Source organism: Bos taurus, chromosome 16, assembly GCF_002263795.3.
Source record: "Bos taurus isolate L1 Dominette 01449 registration number 42190680 breed Hereford chromosome 16, ARS-UCD2.0, whole genome shotgun sequence".
NCBI lineage: Eukaryota > Metazoa > Chordata > Mammalia > Artiodactyla > Bovidae > Bos > Bos taurus.
In genome coordinates, this window is record NC_037343.1 from 30,024,171 (window position 1) to 30,046,307 (window position 22,137).

The following is a 22,137-nucleotide window of genomic DNA, read 5'->3' on the forward strand; positions in this document are numbered from 1 at the left end:
AAAGTATTTGAGCTCCAGCTTCAGTATCAGTCCTTCCAATGAATATTCTGGGTTAATTTCCTTTAGGATTGACTGGTTTGATCTCCTTACTGTCCAAGGGACTCTCAAGTCTTCTCCAGCACCACAGTTCAAAAGCATCAATTCTTCGTCAATCAGCCTTCTATATGGTCAACTCTCACATCTGTACATGACTACTGGAAAAACCATAGCTTTAACTATACAGACCTTTGTTGGCAAAGTGATGTCTCTGCTTTTTAATATGCTGTCTAGGTTTGGTTGCTGGTTTTTGCAATTCTTCCATAGTATGCCTGATAGGGATTTAATTTCCCTTTAGGGTCTGTGACATTTCTTGAATTTGTAGCTAAATATTTCTCATAGGTTTTGGAAAATGGTGGGCTATTAACTTTGCAAATATTGCTTTGCCACAAACGTTCTCTCTCCTTCTGGGAAAGCAAATATTTTCTGTCAGATTTTTTTCATCACATCCCCTATGTCTCTATATATACCTTTTTTATATATTTCTGTGCTTTAAAACGTATTGATATATCTTTACTTCAGCATGGAAAGTTTATTTACCCTTTCTTTGCTTCTTTCCAATCTACTGTTAAAATTTTCTGTTAGGTGTTTCAATTATTTTATTTTTTACTCTTAAAGATTTATTTGACTTCTTTGTATAGGTTCCAGGTGTCTGCGGAAATTCTACATGTCTTCTATTTTCTTTACTGGGAATTGTGTAGGTCTGTTTAAACTGACTAGTTTTCCTCTCATTTTTTATTTTCTGACTTAATATTTGGTTGCTGTTATATTTTTATGTCTTGGTTTTATTAGGTTGTTTTTCTTGGTATGCATTGTAATTTCTTACTGCATGCCATGCACACCGAATGAAAATTTTAAAGATAATCTGAGACTCTATATAATATCTTCCTCCAGAGAGCGTTTACTTATACTCTGGCAGGCAACTAAACAAAGACAGATGAAGGACTGAATTACTTAAAGGCTGGGTTTCAGTCACTGAGTGGGCTCTTCTCTTTTTGGTTCATGCTTATTATGAAAATGGAGTCTTTTCAATGACCTTAATTGAAAGCTTGAATTGATTATCAAGGATCCTGCATTGATATTTAGTTTTTAATCTCTCCAAACTCGTGATAATACTGTGGAATAGTGTGCTCAACTTCCTGGATTCTCAGTGATAGCGTTCATACCAGCAAATCCTCAAGTGGCAATGAATGCTGGGCTCATCTCTCAGTTCTACTCCTTTCTGTAGGATCTGGGTCAGTAAAGTCTAGGCTGCCTTCCTAGTTTTCCAATGCCTTCTTGCAGATGAATACTGTAGGCAAACATTTCGATGTTGGGCAAAACTAATACAATATTGTAAAGTTTAAAAATAAAATAAAATAAAAAGAATACTGTAGGCAGTATTCCTACTGTATTAAAAAAAAATTTTTTTTAAAATCCATCCAGCTTTATAGTTCTTGGTGAGGTGGTAGTGGTAGGTATGATGTAAGCTAATCTGTCACAGAAGCAAAACTTCTTGCTTTATTAAGTTTTTAAAAATCCATGATAAAATATTTGCATGTAATTTTTACTTCATGGCTACATTTTTCTGATAAATGGTCTCACTCTGCCATTAGTTATCACTATTCCTTTCTCCCTTTCTGGTATGTTTATAGTTTATTTTTGATTACTCAGTTTGAAGGAGGTGAATTTATCCTAGAACAATTATTAACAGGTTTGTGAAGATGAGAGGCCATGGGATGATTAAATTTATGTCAACTTGACTGGGTCATAGGGTGCCTAGACATCTGCTTACACATTATGTTGGTATCTCTGAAGATGTCTCTGGGTGAGATTAACATTTGAATCAATTGACTGAATAAAGCAGATTACCCTTCCTAATGTGAGTGGACCCTATTCAATCAGTTGAAGGCCTGAAAAGAAGAAAAGGCTGACTCTAGTGAGTAAGAGGGAACTGCTCCTGCCTGACTGCCTTCACGCTGCTTGCACTTGTCTTTGGTCTCTTACTGAAACAGTCGCTCTCCCTGGGTTTGGAGTCTTCACTAGCTTTTGGACTAGAATTACACCACTGGTTCTCTTGGTTCTTAAGCCCTTTGGACTTGGACTAAACTGTCTCTCCAGCTTACAAACTGCAGATCTTGGAACACAACTTAGCAACTAAACAACAATAATAATCAAGTGAGCCAATTCCTTACAGTAAACATTTTTATACATAATACATGTGTGTGATTATGTGAGTGTATGTATATAAGGGTGTGTACGTGTATATAATCTGTTTTTTTTTTTAAATTCAGTTGACTTACAGTGTTGTGTAGTTTCTGATGAAATCACATCAGCAATGATTCAGATAAATCTATATCTATCTATAGAGAGAGAACCTTTTCCATATTCCATTCCATTGTAGCTTATTACAAGATATTGATATTTCCTGTCCTATACAGTAGAATCTTGCTGTTTGTATATTTTATATATAGTAGTTTGTATCTTTTAATCCCAAATTCCAAATTTATCCCTCTCCTGTCCTTTTCCCTTTGGTAACCCTAAATTGCTTTCAATGTCTACGAGTCACTTTCTGTTTTGTGAATAAGTTCATTTGTATCATTTTTTAAGATTCCACATATAAGTGATATTAAATGATATTTATCTTTCTCTGTATGACTTAACTTCACTTAGTACATAATCTCTAAGTTCATTCATGTTGTGGCAAATGACATATTTCATTCTGTTTAATGGCTGAGTAGTATTCCAGGAAAAAAAGAACGAAATGATGTCATTTGCCACAACATGGATGGACTTAAAGATGAACACTAAGTGAAGGAAGACAGACAGAGAAAGGCAAGTATCATATGATGTCAATTGTATGTGGAATCTTAAAAAATGATACAAATGAACTTATTTACAAATTTTCTAATGGCTGAGTAGTATTCCATTCCCTTTCATAGATCACAACCTTGTCACGGAGAAGGGGTTTGCATAGCTCAAAGAAGCTATGAGCCATGCTATGCAGGGCCAGCCAAGATGGGCATAATAAAGAGTTTTGACAAAATGTGGCCCACTGGAGGAGGAATGTCAAATCACTTCAGTATTCGTGCCTAGAGAAAACCCCATGAACAGTAGGACAAGGCAAAAAGATACAGGGCAATTACTAATAGGTCCAGAAAGAATGAAGTGGGTATGCCAAAGTAGGAACAATGCTCAGCTGTGAACGTGTCTGCTGGTGAAAGTAAAGCCCAATGCTGTAAAGAACAATATTAGATAGAAATCTGTAATGTTAGGTCTGTAAATCAAGGAAAATTGAACATAGTCAAGTAGGAGATGGCAAGACTGAACATGGATAGCTTAACAATCAGTGAACTAAAATGAACAGGAATGGGTGAATTTAATTAAGATGAACATTATATCTACTCCTGTGGGCAAGAATCCCATAGAAGACATGGCGTAGCCCTCATAATCAACAAGAGTCCAAAATGCAGTACTTGGATGCAGTCTCAAGGCAAAGCATTCAACATCACAGTAATCCAATTCTATGCCCCCACAACCAATGCCAAAGAAGCTGAAGTTGAACAATTCTATGAAGACCTAGAAGACCTCCTAGAACTAATACCAAAAAAAAAAAAAAAGATGCCCTATTCATCATAGGAGATTAGAATGCAAAAGTAGGAAGTCAAGAGATACCTGCAGTAATTGGCAAGTTTAGTCTTAGAGTACAAAATGAAGCAGGGCAAAGGCTAACAGAATTCTGCCAAAAGAACGCACTGGTCATAGAAAACACCAACCAGACATCTTGGAGTGTGAAGTCAAGTAGGCCTTAGAAAGCATTACTATGAACAAAGCTAGTGGAGATGATGGAATTTTAGTTGAGCTATTTAAAATCCTAAAAAATGATGCTGTTAAAGTGCTGTACTCAATATGTCATCACATTTGGAAAACTCAGCAATGGCCACAGGATTGGAAAAGGTCAGTTTTCATACCAATCCCAAAGAAAGGCAATGCCAAAGAATGTTCAAACCACCATACAATGGCACTCATTTCCTATGCTAGCAAGGTAATTCTCAAAATCCTTCAGCAGTATGTGAACCAAGAACTTTCAGATGTATAAGCTGAGTTTTGAAGAGGCAGAGGAACTAAAGATCAAACTGCTGACATTCACTGGATCACAAAGAAAGCAGGTGAATTTCAGAAAAATATCTACTTCTGTTTCATTGACTACTCTAAAGCCTTTGACTGTGTGGATCACAACAGACTGGAAAATTCTTAGAGAGATGGGAGTAACAGACCACCTTACCTGTCTCTTGAGACACCTGTATGTGGGTCAAGAAGCAACAGTTAGAACCAGACATGGCACAACGCACTGGTTCCAAATTGGAAAAGGAGTAACAGGCTGTATACTGTCACCCTTCTTACTTATGCACAGCTTACGTATGTACTTCTATGCATAGTACACCACGTGAAATGCCAGGCTGGATGAACCACAAGCTGGAATCAAGATTGCTGGAGAAATATCAACAACCTCAGATATGCAGATGATACCACTCTAATAGCAAAAAGTGAAGAGGAACTAAAGAGACTCTTATGAGGCCAAAAGAGGAGAGTGAAAAAGCTGGCTTGAAACTCAGCAGTAAAAAACTAAGATTATGGCCTCTGGTCCTATCACTTCATGGCAAACAGAAGGGGAAAAAAGTAGAAGTAGTGACATATTTTATTTTCTTGGGCTCCAATTTCACTGTGGACAGTGACTGCAGCCATGAAGTTAAAAGATGCTTGCTCTTTGGAAGGAAGGTTATGACTAACCTAGACAGCGTATTAAATAGCAGAGACATTACCTTGCTGACAAAGGTCCATATAGTTAAAGCTATGGTTTTTCCAGTAGTCATGTACGGATGTGAAAGTTGGACCATAAAGAAGACTGAGCACTGAGAATTGATGCTTTTGAACTGTGCTACTAGAGAAGACTCTCAAGAGTCCCTTGGACTGCAAGGAGATCAAACCAGTTAATCCTAAAGGAAATCAACCCTGAATATTCATTGTAAGGACTGATGTTGAAACTGAAGCTCCAATACTTCGACCACATGATGCAAAGAGCCAACTCACTGAAAAAGACCCTGATGCTGGGAAAGATTGAGGGGAAGAGGGGAAGCGGGTGGCAGAGGATGAGATGGTTAAATAGCATCACCAATTCAATGGATTTAAATGTGAGCAAACTCTGTGAGATAGCAGAGAATAGAGGAGCCTGGCATGCTGCAGTCCATGGGGTTGCAAACAGCTGAACAGGACTTAGTGGCTAAAGAACAACAAAGTATTCAATTTCATATATATAAATATATACCACATCTTTAACTATTCATTTGTTGGTGGACATTTAGGTTGCTTCCATATCTTAGCTACTGTGAACAGCACTGCTATGAACAGAGGTGCATTACCTTTTCAAATTTGAGTTTCTCCAGATTTATGTTCAGGAGTGGGATTGCTGGATTGAACTCTATTTTTAGTTTTTTAAGAAGCCTCCATCCTGTTTCCCATAGTGCCTGCCACTATCTACATTCCCACTAACACTGTAGGAAGGTCCCTTTTCACCATATCCTCTCCAGCATTTATTCTTTGTAGACTTTTTGATGATGGTCATTCTGACTGGTATAAGGTGGCATCTCATTATAGTTTTCACTTGCATTTCTCTAATAATTAGCAGTGTTGGGCATCTTTTCATGTGTTTGTTAGCCATCTGTATATTTTCTTTGGATAAATGTCTATTTAGGTCTTCTGACCATTTTTTGATTGGGTTTGTTTTTGTTATTGAGTTATATGAGCTGTTTGTATATTTTGGAAATTAAGCCCTTGCTGGTTGCATCATTTGCAAATATTTCTTTCCCAGTCCACAAGTTTTTTTTTTTTTTTCATTTTATTTATGGTTTTCTTTGCTGTGCAAAAGTTTTTAAGTTAATTAGGTACCATTTGCTTATTTTTGCTTTTATTTCTATTGCTTTGGGAGACAGACCTAAGAAACTACTGCTATGATTTACATCATAGAATATTTTTCCTATGTTCTCTTCTAGTATAGTATCATGTCTCACATTTATTTTTTCCCATTTAATTGCCTTGGCACTTGTGCTGAAAATCAATCAACTCTAATATGACGTCTTATTTTTGGACTCTACTCTGTTTTGTTATAGCAAGGTTGTTGTTCAGTTGCTCAGTCGTGTCTGACTCTTTGTGACCCCATGGACTGCAACACACCAGGCTTCCCTGTCCTTCACCATCACCAGAGCTTGCTCAAACTCATGTCCAATGAGTCGGTGATGCCATCCAACCATCTCATTCTTTGTCATCCCCTTCTCCTCCTGCCCTCAATCTTTCACAGTATCAGGGTCTTTTCCAATTGGTTGGCTCTTTGCATCAGGTGGCCAAAGTACTGGAGCTTCAGTTTCAACATCAGTCCTTCCAAGGAATATTCAGGGTTGATTTCCTTTAGTAATTTTTGATTACTGTAGATTTACAGTAAGTTTCAAACTTTGGTAATGTAAACTCTTCAACTTTTATACCCACTCCCTGAAATATTTTTGCTACTTTAGATCTTTTGTATACCCATATACATTTAAGAATAAGCTTGTCACTTCTAACAAAAAAGCCTATATAATCTTTATAGGGATTTCCTTGAATCTACAGATTAGAGAACTGCAGTTCTAACAATATCCTAACAGTATCTCTCTCCATTTGTTTAGACATCCTTTAATTTAACTCAGCAATGTTTTGCATTTGTCTTCCTTTAGTTAACTCTGGGAACTCTGAAATTACTATTTTCAATAACTGTGTCCACTATGAAACTTTTTTTTTTTTGGAGAGGATGCATCAATCTCTTGATGTTAACACAGCCAGAGGTATACAGGCTGTTTTTGAGAATGTTTTTTCCAGATGCAGTGTTATCACTAATTCCCACAACACATCATTTTTTGATCACCACTGCTTTTGACAGCCCATCCAAATAATTTGTGGTTGGGGTTTCAGCTGGAGATTTGCAAGAAGAGGAGGAAATACAGATTTTTGCACTGTCATGTTACAATAGTTACAAGCAGTCTTAAATAGATTTGTTTAGTATTTGTCAGAAAAAGCTAATTTTTTCATTCTCACTGAACAAAAGCATGGGCTCTGGAGCCAGACTACCTGTGTTCTAATCCCATTCTGCCATCCCCTAGTTGTGAGATTAGGAGAGTAGCTTCACCTCCCTTTTGCCTCAGTATCTGTAAAATGCTAAGAAAAATAGGGTATACCTGAAAGATTTGTGAGGATTAAATGATTTATATAAAGTAAATTAGGAGGGTAAAAAGTAAACTTTACCTAAGTATTAGCTCATTTTGCATATCTGAGAATAAGATTTTACTATTTGTGAACTGACATATTTGGTTTATGATAATTATAAGACTACATAGGATATGGAAGAGTGCTCATGTTTTAAGTGAAAAGGCAGATTAGAAAATAAAATGTATATATGACTGAAATTATGTAATAATATGTGTACCAACCAAGAGAACCTGGAAAGGAACATATAAAAGTAAAACAGCTGTTTCAGGTTGATGAAATCATAGGTAACTTCTATGTTGAATATTTTCCACACTTTGTGCAAGTTTGATTTTACGCAAAATAATTATTTAAAAACAAGATACAAATGATAATCTTTTCTCACCGGAAACCATTTACTTCCACTCCTTGGCACAGATGGCGATTTTATTTGCAATAAGTTACCTTTAATAGAAACTTTGAATACAGACTTCTGAAAATATCAATAAGGTTTTTTCTATTTAATTTTTAATTTTTACTTTTGAAGTTAAAAAACCTGACTGTAAGAACCTATTAGTTATCTAAGTTTCAAAATTAACACACGAATTGCTTTTTGGTGTCTATATCTGAAGTTGTGTTGAGAAGGAATTCGGTTCTCTTCCAGCTGGGACAGCTGGCGTAGCAATGGCAAAGGTGTTCTTTGGTTATTTCTCTTGGGGAAAATGTTCCATGTAATCAAACAAACAAAAATACATAAATGGAAAGAAAGAGTGAAAATACGCAGCGGGCTGAGTAAGAAGGAGAAAGACAAGTAAAGCTAAATACGAGGAGCAAAAATACAGAAGAGGTTCAAACAGAAGAAGACCCAGATCCTCCCCTAACTCTCAAGGAATACATATTTCCTTGTTATCATTTGTCATTGAATACTCTCCAACCATTATGACTTGCTGTCAAAGTTCTACTCACATTCTCTTTCATATCTTTCAATTTAGCAAGACAAGGTAATGCTCTATTTTTTTTTCTTTTTTTAAATTTTATTTTATTTTTAAACTTTACAATACTGTATTAGTTTTGCCAAATATCGAAATGCTCTATTTTTTATAAAATTAGGAGATAGGTTTTTATCTTTCAGATCTCATCAAAATCAAAAGAGTATTGTTTAAAAGTTATTTCTAAAAATATGTTTCTGGTAAGCTCACCAGAACATTATGGTTAATCATGAAATAAAGCCAAGGGGTGAATATAAAATTTGATCTATATTCAATCTGATTATATCACAATTCAATTTTTATTCAACTATAATACCATCTTTTACTAGGTCATTTGCTTAGAAATTCTATATGAAGTGGCCTTCTAGGCTTTAATTATATTTCTTACCTCAAGATAACTCTTAACAGAATCTTAAAATTCTGTCTTGTAGACAGAAATGATTGCTCAATTTTGCAGTCATGATACAAGTCCATTCAATAACAATTATGTGACTTATTTGGATAAAATTTAAAGCATCCTAGTTTTTAAAGATACATTTATTTTATTTTGGTTGCACCGTGTCTTTGTTGCTGCATGCAGGCTTTCTCTAGTTGCAGGGAACGGGGGTTCTCTTCGTGTGGTACGCAGGCTTCACACTGCAGTGACTTCTCTAGTTGTGGAGCTTGGCTTCTAGGTGCACGGGCTTCAGTAACTGTGACTGGGCGGCCCTAGAGCACACAGGCTTCAGCAGTTGTGACTCACAGACTCTAGAGTGTGGGCTCATTAGCTGTGGTGCACACACTTAGCTGCTTCACAGCATGTGGAATCTTCCTGGACCAGGGGTCGAACCTGTGCCCCTGTGTTGGCAGGTGGATTCTTATCCACTGAACCACCAGGGAAGCCTTATTAGTTTTATTTTAGTGGAAATAACCAACAGCTATACAATAATGTTCACAAAGTATTCACAGTCTAAAATAATTCATACTACTTAGCATTTGGTCATTTTCCAGTGTTTGTATTCATCAGCTTTGCAAGCATAAAATAAACTAACAGAGTTCTTTCTCAAATGGTTTGTAACCAAACAAGCAAAGTCATTTTTAAATGCTTAAAAAGTTGAATAATCATGGGAAATATAGTGAGAGAAATGAAAATAAACATGGAATATGTTGGAAATTAAGATAGAATGAAGAGTCTCTTTTTTTTGTGATTATTTAGCCATTGTCTTTCAATCTGTTGTTGAAATGACTAATTAAACATAATACTTTGGAAAATATTAGAACTCATTATAAAGGACAATTATCCAAACCTTATTTATAAGTAAGTACAACCATTAAAATTGCAGATTAACATTAGGATTTTCACATATGCTAACAAATAACACAGAAATGCAGAATGATGGCAATTTAAGAAAACTGAGATACTAATTGGAAAAAAGATTCCTTTAAGTATTTGAAATTTTGTTCATAAATCTGGTTGTTGTAATCTAGATTTAGTCTATGGTTCAGCCCTTTGTTTGTGCTAGGGTTTAGACAGAGTTGGTTTCTTTGGCTTCTTACATACCAATGGTATTATTTCTAGCTATTTCAGTTCTCCATCATGAATAAGATCAGAGTTGTCAAAATTACTCTAGTTTGGCTTAATTGTTCCTGTCCTTACCAAAGGCAGGCCCTAACTTAGCTAGCCATTACATTATAAGTGATGAGTTTGAAAGAAAGAGTAAAAAGGGATGGAAAGTGAAATAAAGAACAAGGGCTCAAAAAATACTGCGACAAAGAACAAGACAAGGTGAGCCAAGTCCTTTCTCCAGAAGACTCTTGTAAAGATTGGTAAAATGAAACATTGGCTGTACACAGAAGCAATCTTTGATATAAGAAGAAATATTAAATTAAAAATGTACATCAAATATAAAATTATATCTACAACTACTATGGCAGTACTGAACAATCTAGCATGTGTCAATAAACATAAAAAAAAAATAAACATAAATGAGACTGAATCACTCACCTTATCAAGCTCACTTGTCAGTTTTTTATTTTCTTCAGTTAATAACACTTTTTCTCGTTCATACTGTTGCTTGAACTCATTTTCAAATTCTTCCCTTTCACTTTGACTAATACAATTCAAAATATGCAAGAAAAAAAGGAGTTGAATTAAAAGTAAAATAATGGTATTGTATCATATGCTCTATTCTGAAAAACCACTATATCTCAATTGCTCCAAATCCCAATCCTTTCCCTTAAAATGAAGAAATCTCAATCACTTCCTTTTAATTAATAAGTAGATTTCTCTGCTTAATAACATTTATTTTGTTGTTCATTTGAAAATCTGAGGAAGACATCCTGATTATGCTCTCCTTATTTGGCTGTGTATATGCTAGGAAGTATGAGATCATGAGGAAGCAAGGGGAAAAGGAGGATACAGGGACCACAGTATGATTCTACACTCAGGTCTAGATTGCACAGAAAATTCAAGAAAACTCAAATTATACTACCAACAGTTCTCTCAATACACTCAGGCCATCCTTCCCTAATTCCTTCTTTGCTTCTTCCCTACGTACCTACCAGTCTACATATATATACATATAACACATTTAATGTTATAAAACTTGTTTAGTTCTGGGGGACAGAACTGATTAACCCTTAGAGGTAAACACAATTCTACAAACTTTTTAAAAACCTCCCTTTTACTTTCATGTATTGGAGAAGGGAATGGCAACCCACTCCAGTGTTCTTGCCTGGACGGGGGAGCCTGGTGGGCTTCCGTCTATGGGGTCACACAGAGTCGGACACGACTTAAGTGACTTAGCAGCAGCAGCAGCAAAGGAGACAGGGGAATCAGTTTTTGAATACTGAACTGAAGTGTAGAGAAGAGCCTTATCTCTACTGCAGTTTGATGGAGAAAGTTGGTTAGCAGCAAATAAATTTCAAAGTGAAGTAGTTCTGGGTAATTCTATAATTGCTTCCAAGTCAACAAAGAACACAAATAATGGTTGATTTAAAAATGTAATCTTAAAAATCCCTTTATCACTAAATTATTGAATATAAATTAAATTATAATTATATGATTAACTTCTAGGAAAATAACCATTTTGTGTCCAAGCAAATGTGTCACTTTATTATCTACAATCAAAACGTGAAATTCAGTTATGTTTAGAATCTTTCTAGATTCAGAAGCAACAAAAACAACAACTTAAAAAAATATGAAAAACTAAAAAGATGCATTCTTTCAGAAATACAAGTAGATGAAAGTAAATTGAGTAAAATTTCTATAAAGGGCTTCCCTGGAGGCTCAGTGGTAAAGAATATGCCTGCCAATGCAGGAGACATGGGTTTGATTTCTGGCCTAGGAAGATCCCACATGCCTCAGAGGAAGTGAGTCCATGCACCACAACTACTGAGCCTGTGCTCTGGAGCCTGGAAGCCACAGCTACTGGACCCACGTGCTGCAACTACTGAAGTCCAAAGGCCCTGGAGTCTGTCCTTGGCAACAAGAGAAGCCATTGCAAGGAGAAGCCCTCACACCGCAACTAGAGAGTATCCTCTGCTCACCGCAACTAGAGAAAAGTGCACAGCAATGAAGACCCAGCACAGCCAAAAAAATTTTTTCTATATAAAACCGTTTTTGTTTTTTCCTATTAGCATTAAACATAAGTCTCTGCCATACTTAAACAAAATAAACAAAAAGGAAAGTGAAAGTGTTACTCAGTCGTATCCAACTCTTTGAGACCCCATGGACTGTAGCCAACCAGGCTCCTCTGTCCATGGAATTCTCCAAGCAAGAATACTAGAGTGGGTTACCAGTCCTTTCTCCAGGGAATCTTCCTGATCCAGGGATCGAACCCGCATTTCCACCATTGCAGGCAGATTCTTTACTGTCTGAGCCACCAGGGAAGCCTTTAAAAATGTGCTGAGGGTCTACTATGACGGCGGTGGTTTAGTCACTCAGTTGTGTCTGACTCTTGCAACTGCATGGACTGTAACCCACCAGACTCCTCCATCCATGGAATTTCCCAGGCAAGAATACTAGAGTGGGTTGCCATTTCCTTCTCCAGGGGATCTTTCCAACCTGGGGAGTGAACCTAGGTCTCCTGCTTTGCAGGCAGTCCCTTGCATTGCAGGCTGATTTTTTACCAAGTTAGCCACTTTCCTGGTCTTCCTGTTCACTGGTAACCACCTTGAAATCTTGAGACTGCCATATTCACTTAACTCATTGCCTAATTTTTCTTCCCTATGCCAAAATCTGGCTTCTGCTGCCATCACCTCAAAAAAAATGCTGTCTCAAACCTATTGTTCCAAACTGTTATTATATCCAATCTACTGGCTACCTTTGACACTGTCCCCATTTCCCTCTCTTGAAATGCAGTCTTCCTCTGGCTTCAGTGATGCCCACTTTCCTGATTTCTGCCTACATTTTGACTTTATAGCTGTCTTTGTGAGCCCCCACCATCCCCTCCTTCCTCCACATAAATGCCAATACTCTTAGGTATTCTGTCTCAGGTGCTCAACTTTTCTTTACACCTTCTTCCTGAGCTATTGCATCTATTATATTACCTGATTTCAATTATCATCTATTATGCTGAATTTACATCTGAATCTACATTGGAGATGAATTAGAACTAATTAAACTACTCCAATCTACATTGGAGAAGGAAATGGCAACCCACTCCAGTATTCTTGCCTGGAGAATCCCATGGACAAAGGAGCCTAGCAGGCTACAGTCCATGGATTTGCAAGAGTTGGACACAACTTAGCGACTAAACCACCACTATGTAGGTTGGAAGCTTTCCTGGGTTTCAAACTGTCGACTTGATATCTCCTCAAAATTGTCTCCTAAGCACCTCCAATTCAACATGCCCAACCCTAATAACAGATAATCAAGTTACCACCAACACCACCTTCCTTTCCCTATAATCATATATTCGACTTACTCTTCTCTTACTATAGGAAAAAACACAGCTAAGGTCAACCTCTTTGCTTATGTGCCTGCTTAAGTACACTTCTTCCCTATCTGTCTGAATCATCTACTGGGTACTTTCTATCAGATTACAAGCATGGTGTTATTTTTGAGATAAATTTCTCCTCCAATTATTATTTCACCTTCTTGTTCTTGCAATGAAAGACTTCCAATAATAACAGTGTTATATATATCCTGTCTCCAAACACTCTCCTTCAAGTCTTCAGATCCATTATGGGTTTTCTGGCCCCTGAAATTGTTCTTATCAAAGTCACCAATGACCTTCATATTTTTAAACTCATCTATCAATTATATGGTCCTCATCTTATTTGATTTAGACCTCATCTAATTTGACATGTAGACAGATTTGATACACATTCATCATAATACCAAATCTGGGCACCAAATTTGCCTGGTCTTCTTCTTATCATTCTTCCTGGCTCTTTCTTATCCACTTTGCTGTTCCTTCATTTCTCAGCTTCTAAAGATTGGAGTTCCAGGGTACGGTCCTAGGACTTCTTTTTCATCCATATTCATTCACTAAGTGATCTCATATAGTCTCACCCCTTTTGATATCATGTGAGTAATAGATCCCCCTAGGATTTTATCTCCAGCCCTGAAATCCAGACTTGTTTACATGATGACCTATTTGACATTTCCACCTGGATGTCTAAAAGCATCTCACACATAATTTGAGCTTCTGATATTCTCATCCCAAACTTACTTCTTTTGTAGTCTTCCTCTCTAAATGGTAACTATATTCTCTTAATTGCTAAGGCCCAAAACGGTAGTATCACCCTTGATTTTTCCTCTTTCTTTCTTATCCATATCTAGTGTATCAGCAACTATCATTATCTTTACCTTTTCTGCCACCAACCTAGGCTCGAGCCACCATCATCTTTTGCCTAGATTACTGCAATAGCCTTCTAAATGGTTTTCCTGCCTTTTCTCTTATATAGTTCAGACTTTTCTTAAACTAGTCATCAGAGTAACCCTTTTAAAACACAAGTCAGTATTTGTCCATTTTCCACTCACTATCCTGCAATGCTTCCCTGCCATGGTTTTGAAAGGGAAAATATAAGTCGCTTAGTCGTGTCTGACTCTTTGCGACCCCATGGACTATACGGTCCATGGAATTCTCCAGGCCAGGATACTGGAGTGAGTAGCCTTTCCCTTCTCCAGAGGATCTTCCCAACCAGGGACTGAACCCAGGTCTCCCACATTGCAGGCAGATTCTTTACCAGCTGAGCCACAAGGGAAGCCTGCCATGGTTTTACTGTAAGTAATTGTAAGTCACTGAAAATGACATAAAACTTTACATGATCTGGCACCCATTACCTCTCATACATATCTCTCACTATTCTTCTCTTAACTCTGTTTTATCTACATTGGACTCGTTTTTAGTATTATTATTTTAATAGACTTTGATGTTTTGAATGGTTTTAAGTTCATAGCAATACTGAAAGGAAAGAGTGGTGTGTTTGTTATTATTAATGAATCTACATTAGACACATCATTATTACTAAAACTCTACAATTTATATTAGGTTGTATAGTGACATACATAGAGTAGTTTCACTGTCCGAGAAATCCTCTGTACCCTGCATATTCATCCCATCCTCCTTCCAACCCCTGCAATCACTTATCTTTTTACTATCTCAACAGACTTCTTAATGTAAAATGTTCTTCTCATACATATGTAAGGACCCACTTTCTCTGGTCCTTACTGAGAAATCACCTTCTCAGTATAATTTTTCCTGGCTATCATGTGTATGTGTGTGTACAATTTAATTCTCACCCTAATGCTTCACAGTTCCCATCCTGTGCCTTACTTTTTGTTCTTGGACTTAATAATTATCTAACATATTCTGTATTTTACTTATTTTGTTTATATTTTATTTATAGTCTTTCACCATAATTAAAGGAAAGCTCCATAAGGACAGAGAATTTTTGTCTGTTCACTGCTATGTCCCCAGGGCCTACAACAGTGCTTTCACATAGCAGGTTCTAAAAAAATTTGTTGAATGAATGGACCAAACTGAATTAAACTCAAGCTGCCCATATAAGTTGAGAATGACAATAACATACATTTAGTTCCCTAAAACCTAGAAATTTGAGTATCACTGATAATTTCTTCTGCTTCTCATTTCTCATATCTGGTCATTATGTCCTCCAGGTTCTGTCTTCTCAGTAGACTTTCTGAGTTCATATGCCTTTCTCCATCTTCACTGTCATACATAAGGTCCAGGTACCTCATCTCTCATGGGTAGATTCCTGTCTACAGTCTGCTCCTTTTAATCTACACAGTAATAAGAGTGATCTTTCAAAAATATAATCTTGATATTTTTCTTCACTAGTCTTAGGATAAAGTCTAAATTCCTTACTTTCCTTCATGATCTTACCTCTATTTTCCTTTCCAGTTTCATTTCTTAACACTCATCTTTATTTTTATGCCTCCACCATAATGAACATCTTTCTTTTTTTAAATATGTCATTGCTACCCTGTTCCTATAGATCGTGGCAAAGTCTGCTAAACTTTGCCTGGACACTCTTCCACAGCTATATATTTCTTATATCCTTGGTCTTAACTCAGAAATAATTTTTGTTCAAAAAACCCAGACACACCAAAGTTAACATTTGAAAAAAAAGAAAGAAATAAACAACAACAAAAAAACCCAAGCAGCAAAGTCATCTTTCGCATCTCTTCTACAAGTGTTCCTACACTTCCCATTTGCTTTCCTATGATGCTGTAATATAATCTTCTATTTACCAATCTTGACTTTTCTCTTCTTGAGGACTAGACTGTATTTATTGCATATGTTTCTCCAATCCTTGACACCAAACAGGTACTCAACAAATAATTATTAGAGGAGTAAATAACTTGATTCTTACCTCTCTCTCCTGTTTTTTTCCAATTTGTCTTTCAAAATCATAATTTCTTTGTTGAGAGCAAGTTGTTGGCCTTCTGAATCATGTAGTTCTTTCTTCAGATTTTTAATTTCATTTGCATGTATTCCTTCTCTCTTGGACAATTCTTCTTCATAAAAGATACTTTTCTTTTCCAAATCAGTCTTTAGTTTGGTTATTTCTTGTTGATGTTCTATGCTGCATACGCCTGGTGAGTAACTAATTTGTTTTTGCTATAGAAGTAATAATACAAGATTAGTTAATCTGTAAGAATAATAAAATATCAAATAATAACTATAATACAAAGGACTGTTGATGGAAATGAATATTACTTTTGCATATTATTATATAGACTAATACTTTATTAAGGCTGTTAACCTTTTGTCTGCCATTTGTTACTAATATTTTTCTAAGTGTGTATTCCTTTACTGTTGTATTTTAGTCTCCTTCACACCAGGATTAAATATTTATCTAATGGTACTTATATAATCATTTGTTTTACATTTAAATTTCGAATTTATATATAACACTGTGTATGAGTTAGGGGAAAATCTAACTGCATCCTGTTTCTGATGTGGAACTTATAAAATGTTATAAACACACTTGTGTCTTTAACAGATTAAATTGGGGGAGAAGTGGTAGAGCTAAAATGCACAAAAAGAAAAGGGAGAAGTCTTCTGCAATGGTCCAAGGAGAAATGACAAAGGTCTAATCTAACATCTCTGTAGCCATTCCAGGAAAAAAATGACACAATTCTTTGCATTTAGGTAGGGTAGTAAGAAGAATAAATTTTGGTTGAAAGCCATCTTTTGTAGAAATTAGGTTGAAATATACTCTTGGTATCAAAGAGAAAGGAAAATGTAAAGGCCAACGGCTCTTCAAAGTAGTGCTTAAGGTAAGACAAAGGTTATGACTATAAGATTTCCTGAGTTTTGTACCTTTTCTATTTTGTTATATGCAACTTTCCCAGATGATCCACAATAAAACTTTTAAAATCCAAAGAACCTTTGAGATTATACTTAGTGACAACAGGAATCAAAATCTAGAGGGCAGTGCCTCCTTTTTTTGAAGTCTGTATTAAGGGTAGGGACATATCCCGGAGTAGAAGGACATGCACTCATCTTCCTGAGAGAACACCAAAATCGCAATTAGCTGCTTTTTTTGGATCCACCAAAAAAAGATACCCCATGTCCAAAGGCAAAGGAGAAGCTGCAGCAAGCTGATGGGAAGTGGGGGGACAATAAAGAAGACTGAGCACTGAAGGACCGAAGCTTTTGAACTGTGGTGTGGGAGAAGACTCTTGAGAGTCCCCTGGATTGCAAGGAGATCCAACCAGTCAATCCTAAAGGAAATCAACCCTGAATATTCATTGGAAGGACTGATGCTGAAGCTTCAATACTTGGGCCACCTGATGCGAAGAGCTGACTCATTAGAAAAGACCCTGATGTTGGACAAAATTGAAGGCAGGAGGAGAAGGGAACAACAAAGGATAAGATGGTTGGATGGCATCACCGACTCAACGGACATGAGTGTGAGCAAGCTTCAGGAGTTGGTGATGGACAGAGAGGCCTGACATGCTGCAGTCCACAGGGTTGCAAACAGTCGGACATGACTGAAGAAATGAACTGACTGACTGAGGAGTGTTAATAATTTTATGTTTCACATCTGGGTCTGTGATCTATTTTAAGTTAATTTTTGTGAAGGGTGTAAGCTCTATTTATAGATTCTTTTTTTTTTTTTTTTTGGTATGCGCTATCTGGTTGTTCTAAGCCATTTGTTAAAAAGAACATCTTTACTCCACTGTATTGCCTTTGTTTACTTTGTCCACAAAGGTCCATCTAGTCAAGGTTATGGTTTTTCCTGTGTTCATGTATGGATGTGAGAGTTGGACTGTAAGAAAGCTGAGTGCCGAAGAATTGATACTTTTGAACTGTGGTTTGGAGAAGACTCTTGAGAGTCCCTTGGACTGCAAGGAGATCCAACCAGTCCATCCTAAAGGAGATCAGTCCTGGGTGTTCACTGGAAGGACTGATGTTGAAGCTGAAACTCCAATACTTTGGCCACTTGATGTAAAGAGCTGACTCATTTGAAAAGATTCTGATGCTGGGAAAGATTGAGGGCAGGAGGAGAAGGGGACGACAGAGGATGAGATGGTCGGATGGCATCACTGACTCAATGGACATGGGTTTGGGTAGACTCCAGTAGTTGGTGATGGACAGGGTGGCCTGGCGTGCTGCGGTTCATGGGGTCGCAAAGAGTCAGACACAACTGAGAGACTGAACTGAACTGAACTTGTCACAGATGCTGTACCTATATATTTTCTTGTCACTACCATACTGTCTTGATTACTGCAGCTTGATATAAATCTTGAAGTCAATTTTTCAACTGTGCTCTTTTCCTTTACTATTGTGTTGGCTATTTGGGGTCTTTTGCCTCTCCATTTAAGCTTCAGGCTTGATTGCTTGATGTTCACAAAAGAACTTGCTGGAATTTTGACTTACATTGCAATAAATCTGTAATTGAAAGTAGGAAGAACTGACATCTTGATGATACTGAGTCTTCCTGTCCATGAACATGGAATATCTCTTCATTTATTTAGTTCTTCTTTGATTTATTTCATTAGAGCTTTATAGTTTTCCCCATACAGATCTTAAGCATATTTTGGTATACTTATATTTCAGTATTTCATTTTTGTGGGTGCTAAAATTAATAGAATTGAGTTTTAAATTTCAAATTCCGTTATTCATGGCTAGTATATAAAGAAGTGACCAACTTTTGCATATTAATCTTGTACCTGCAACCTTGCTATAAATACCTTATTAGTTCCAGGAGATTTTTGTTAATTTCTTTGATTCTCTACATAGACAATCATATCATCTGCTAACCAAGACAGTTTTATGTCATCCTTCCCAATCTGGATACCTTTTTCATTTTATTTTCTTGTCTTACTGCACTAGCTAGGACATACAGTATAATGTTGAAAAGGAGTTGTGAGAGGAAAAATCTTTGTTTTGGTCTTGATCTTAGTGAAAATTTTCAAGCTTCATACATTAAGTATCATGTTATCTGTAGGTTTCTTGATAGATATTCTTTGTCAAGTTGAGTAGTCCCCCTCTATTCATAGTTTACTGAGTTTTTATCATGAATGGGTACTGGAGTTTGTTATATGCTTTTCCTGCAGCTTCTGATACAGTCATGTGATTTTTTTTATCAAATCAATGATGCATTACATTAATTGACTTTTAAAGGTTGAACCAGCCTTGCATACATAAATGAGATAAAATCCCATTTGGTTGTGGTATATAATTCTTTTTATATATTGTTGCATTCAATTTGCTAATATTTTGTTGAGGATTTCTCCATCTATGTCTATGACGCATGTTAGTCTGTGTGGCTTTCTTTTCTTGTACTTTGTCTGGTTTTAGTATTAGCATAATTCTGGTATCACAGAATGAGTTAGGAGGTATTTCCTCTAGTTCTATTTTCTGAAAGTGACTGTAGAGACTTGTTGTGATTTCTTCCTAAAATGTCTGGTATAATTCACCAGTAAACACATCTGGGCCTGATGCTTTCTGCTCTCAAAGGTTATTAATTATTGACTCAATTTCTTTAACAGGCAGAGCCTTTTCATATTATTTACTTCTTCTTAGTCTAGTTATGGCAGCTTGTGTCTTTCAAGGAGTTGGTCCATTTCCACTAGGTTATCAAATTTGTAGGCAAATAATTAATTGTCCATAGTATTTCTTTATTAGCATTTTAATGTACATGGGTTGCACAGTGATGTCCTGCTGTTTCATTTCTGATATTAGTGTCTTCTCTCTCTTTTCTTTTTATCTTTTTATGTGCTTTATTTTACAACCAAAGTTTAAAAATACAGCAGAAAGCACAGCAGGCAAAACATAGATTAAACATATTCTTTGCAAAAAATTTACCACAGCAAAGAAAAAATTTTAAAGGTAATTATAAGCATACAAAATGATGTAAGTTATACTGATAGGTAATTCCCCTTCTTTTCAAGTTTCCAGTGGAATTATTAAATTTATATAAGGTATCAAACTTCTGGAAGAAAATCTGGTCAGAAACCATAAGAATAATAAAATCAGACTCATCTCAATGCAAATTTAACATAAAAAAATTTTTTTTAATTTATTTTTTAAAATTTGGAAGAAAATCTGGTCAGAAACCATAAGAATAATAAAATCAGACTCATCTCAATGCAAATTTAACATAAAAAAATTTTTTTTAATTTATTTTTTAAAATTTTATTTTATTTTTAAACTTTACAATATTGTATTAGTTTTGCCAAATATCGAAATGAATCCGCCACAGGTATACCCGCGCTCCCCATCCTGAACCCTCCTCCCTCCTCCCTCCCTTACACTCCCTCTGGGTCGTCCCAGTGCACCAGCCCCAAGCATCCAGTACCATGCATCGAACCTGGACTGGCGACTCGTTTCATACATATTATACATGTTTCAATGCTATTCTCCCAAATCTCCCCACCCTCTCCCTCTCCCACAGAGTCCACAAGACTGATCTATACATCAGTGTCTCTTTTGTTGTCTCATACACAGGGTTATTGTTTTTTAATAAAATGTTAACATTTGTAACCTACTGCTGTACTGAAATTCAACTACTATATGAGCAACTTATTCCCAGAATGTAAGAATACTTTCATGTTAGAAAACTTAATATGATTTCTCTCAAATATAGATAAAGGGACCCCCCTCCCCTTTTTTTCCCCTTATTTAGCCTGGCCATAGGCTTATTTATTTCATTGATATTTTGTGGTTTTTTTTTTTTTTTTTTACTTTAAATGTAGGCTTTTATTGCCCACTTGAACTTTTTTTTTAATTAATCAATTTATTTTAATTGGAGGGTAATTTCTTTACAATATTGTGGTGGTTTTTGCCAGATGTCAACATGAATTTAATAAGCTTTCAATATTTTCCTATTTTTAATTTGATAGATTTTTACTCTAATTTTTATTATTTTCCTTCTGTTTATTTTAGATCTAACTTGCTCTTCTTTTTCTAGTATCCTAAGGTAGAAACTCGGAGAAGGCAATGGCACCCCACTCCAGTGCTCTTGCCTGGAAAATCCCATGGACAGAGGGGCCTGGTGGGCTGCAGTCCATGGGGTCGCAGGGAGTCGGACACGACTGAGCGACTTCACTTTCACTTTTCATTTTCATGCATTGGAGAAGGAAATGGCAACCTACTCCAGTGTTCTTGCCTGGAGAATCCCAGGAATGGGGGAGCCTGGTGGGCTGCTGTCTACGGGGTCATAGAGAGTCGGACACAACTGAAGTGACTTAGCAGCAGCAAGGTAGAAGCTAAGATGATTAATCTTACATCTTTCTTCTTTTCTAATATATGCATTCAATGCTACAAATTTCCCTCTAAGTAATGCTTCTACTACATCTGACTAAGTTTGATAAGTTGTGTTTTCATTTTCATTTAGTTCAAAATATTTTTAAGTTTCTCATATTTTCTTTGACTCGTTTTATTTATAAGGGTGGTGCCTTATTCCCAAGTATTTTGGAATTTTCCAGCTATCTTTTTGTTATTGACATCTAGTCTAATTCCACTGTGGTCTGAGAGCAGACAACGTATGATTCCTACTCTTTTAAAATATGTTAAGGATTTGTTATGGTTTAATTTATGGCTTAGAATGTGGTCCATCTTGGTGGATATCCCATGTAAGCTTGAGAAGAATGTGTATTCTGCTGTTGTTGATCTATAGATGTCCTTATATCCATGTGATTGATGATGATATTGAATTCAGCTATGTACTTACTGATTTGATACCTTCTGGATCTGTCCATTTCTGACAGAGGGGTGCTGAAGTTCCCAAGTACGACAGTGAATTTATCTCTTTTTAAAGTTCTGCACTTTTGCCAGTTTTTACGTCACGCATTTTGATGCTATATTGTTACACACGTACATGTTAAGTATGCTAGGCCTTTTTGATGGCAAACAATGCCTTTCTTTACTTCTAAAAACTTTCCCTACTCCGAATTTCA

The 22,137-nt window shown here is 36.3% G+C and overlaps 1 protein-coding gene across 11 annotated transcripts in view; it reads right to left on the reverse strand.

Annotated features, from left to right (window-relative positions):
• The window catches only part of CDC42BPA (CDC42 binding protein kinase alpha), a 297,315-nt gene that overhangs the window by 69,690 nt on the left and 205,488 nt on the right, over nucleotides 1-22,137 (reverse strand). For all 11 annotated transcript variants that reach the window (XM_024976363.2, XM_059875458.1, XM_024976359.2 and 8 more), the window contains 2 exons: nucleotides 16,098-16,345; nucleotides 10,258-10,363 (listed from right to left, as the gene is read on the reverse strand). In XM_024976363.2, the coding sequence (XP_024832131.1) occupies nucleotides 10,258-10,363; nucleotides 16,098-16,345 (354 nt within the window). The remainder of the gene's footprint in view (nucleotides 1-10,257; nucleotides 10,364-16,097; nucleotides 16,346-22,137) is intronic.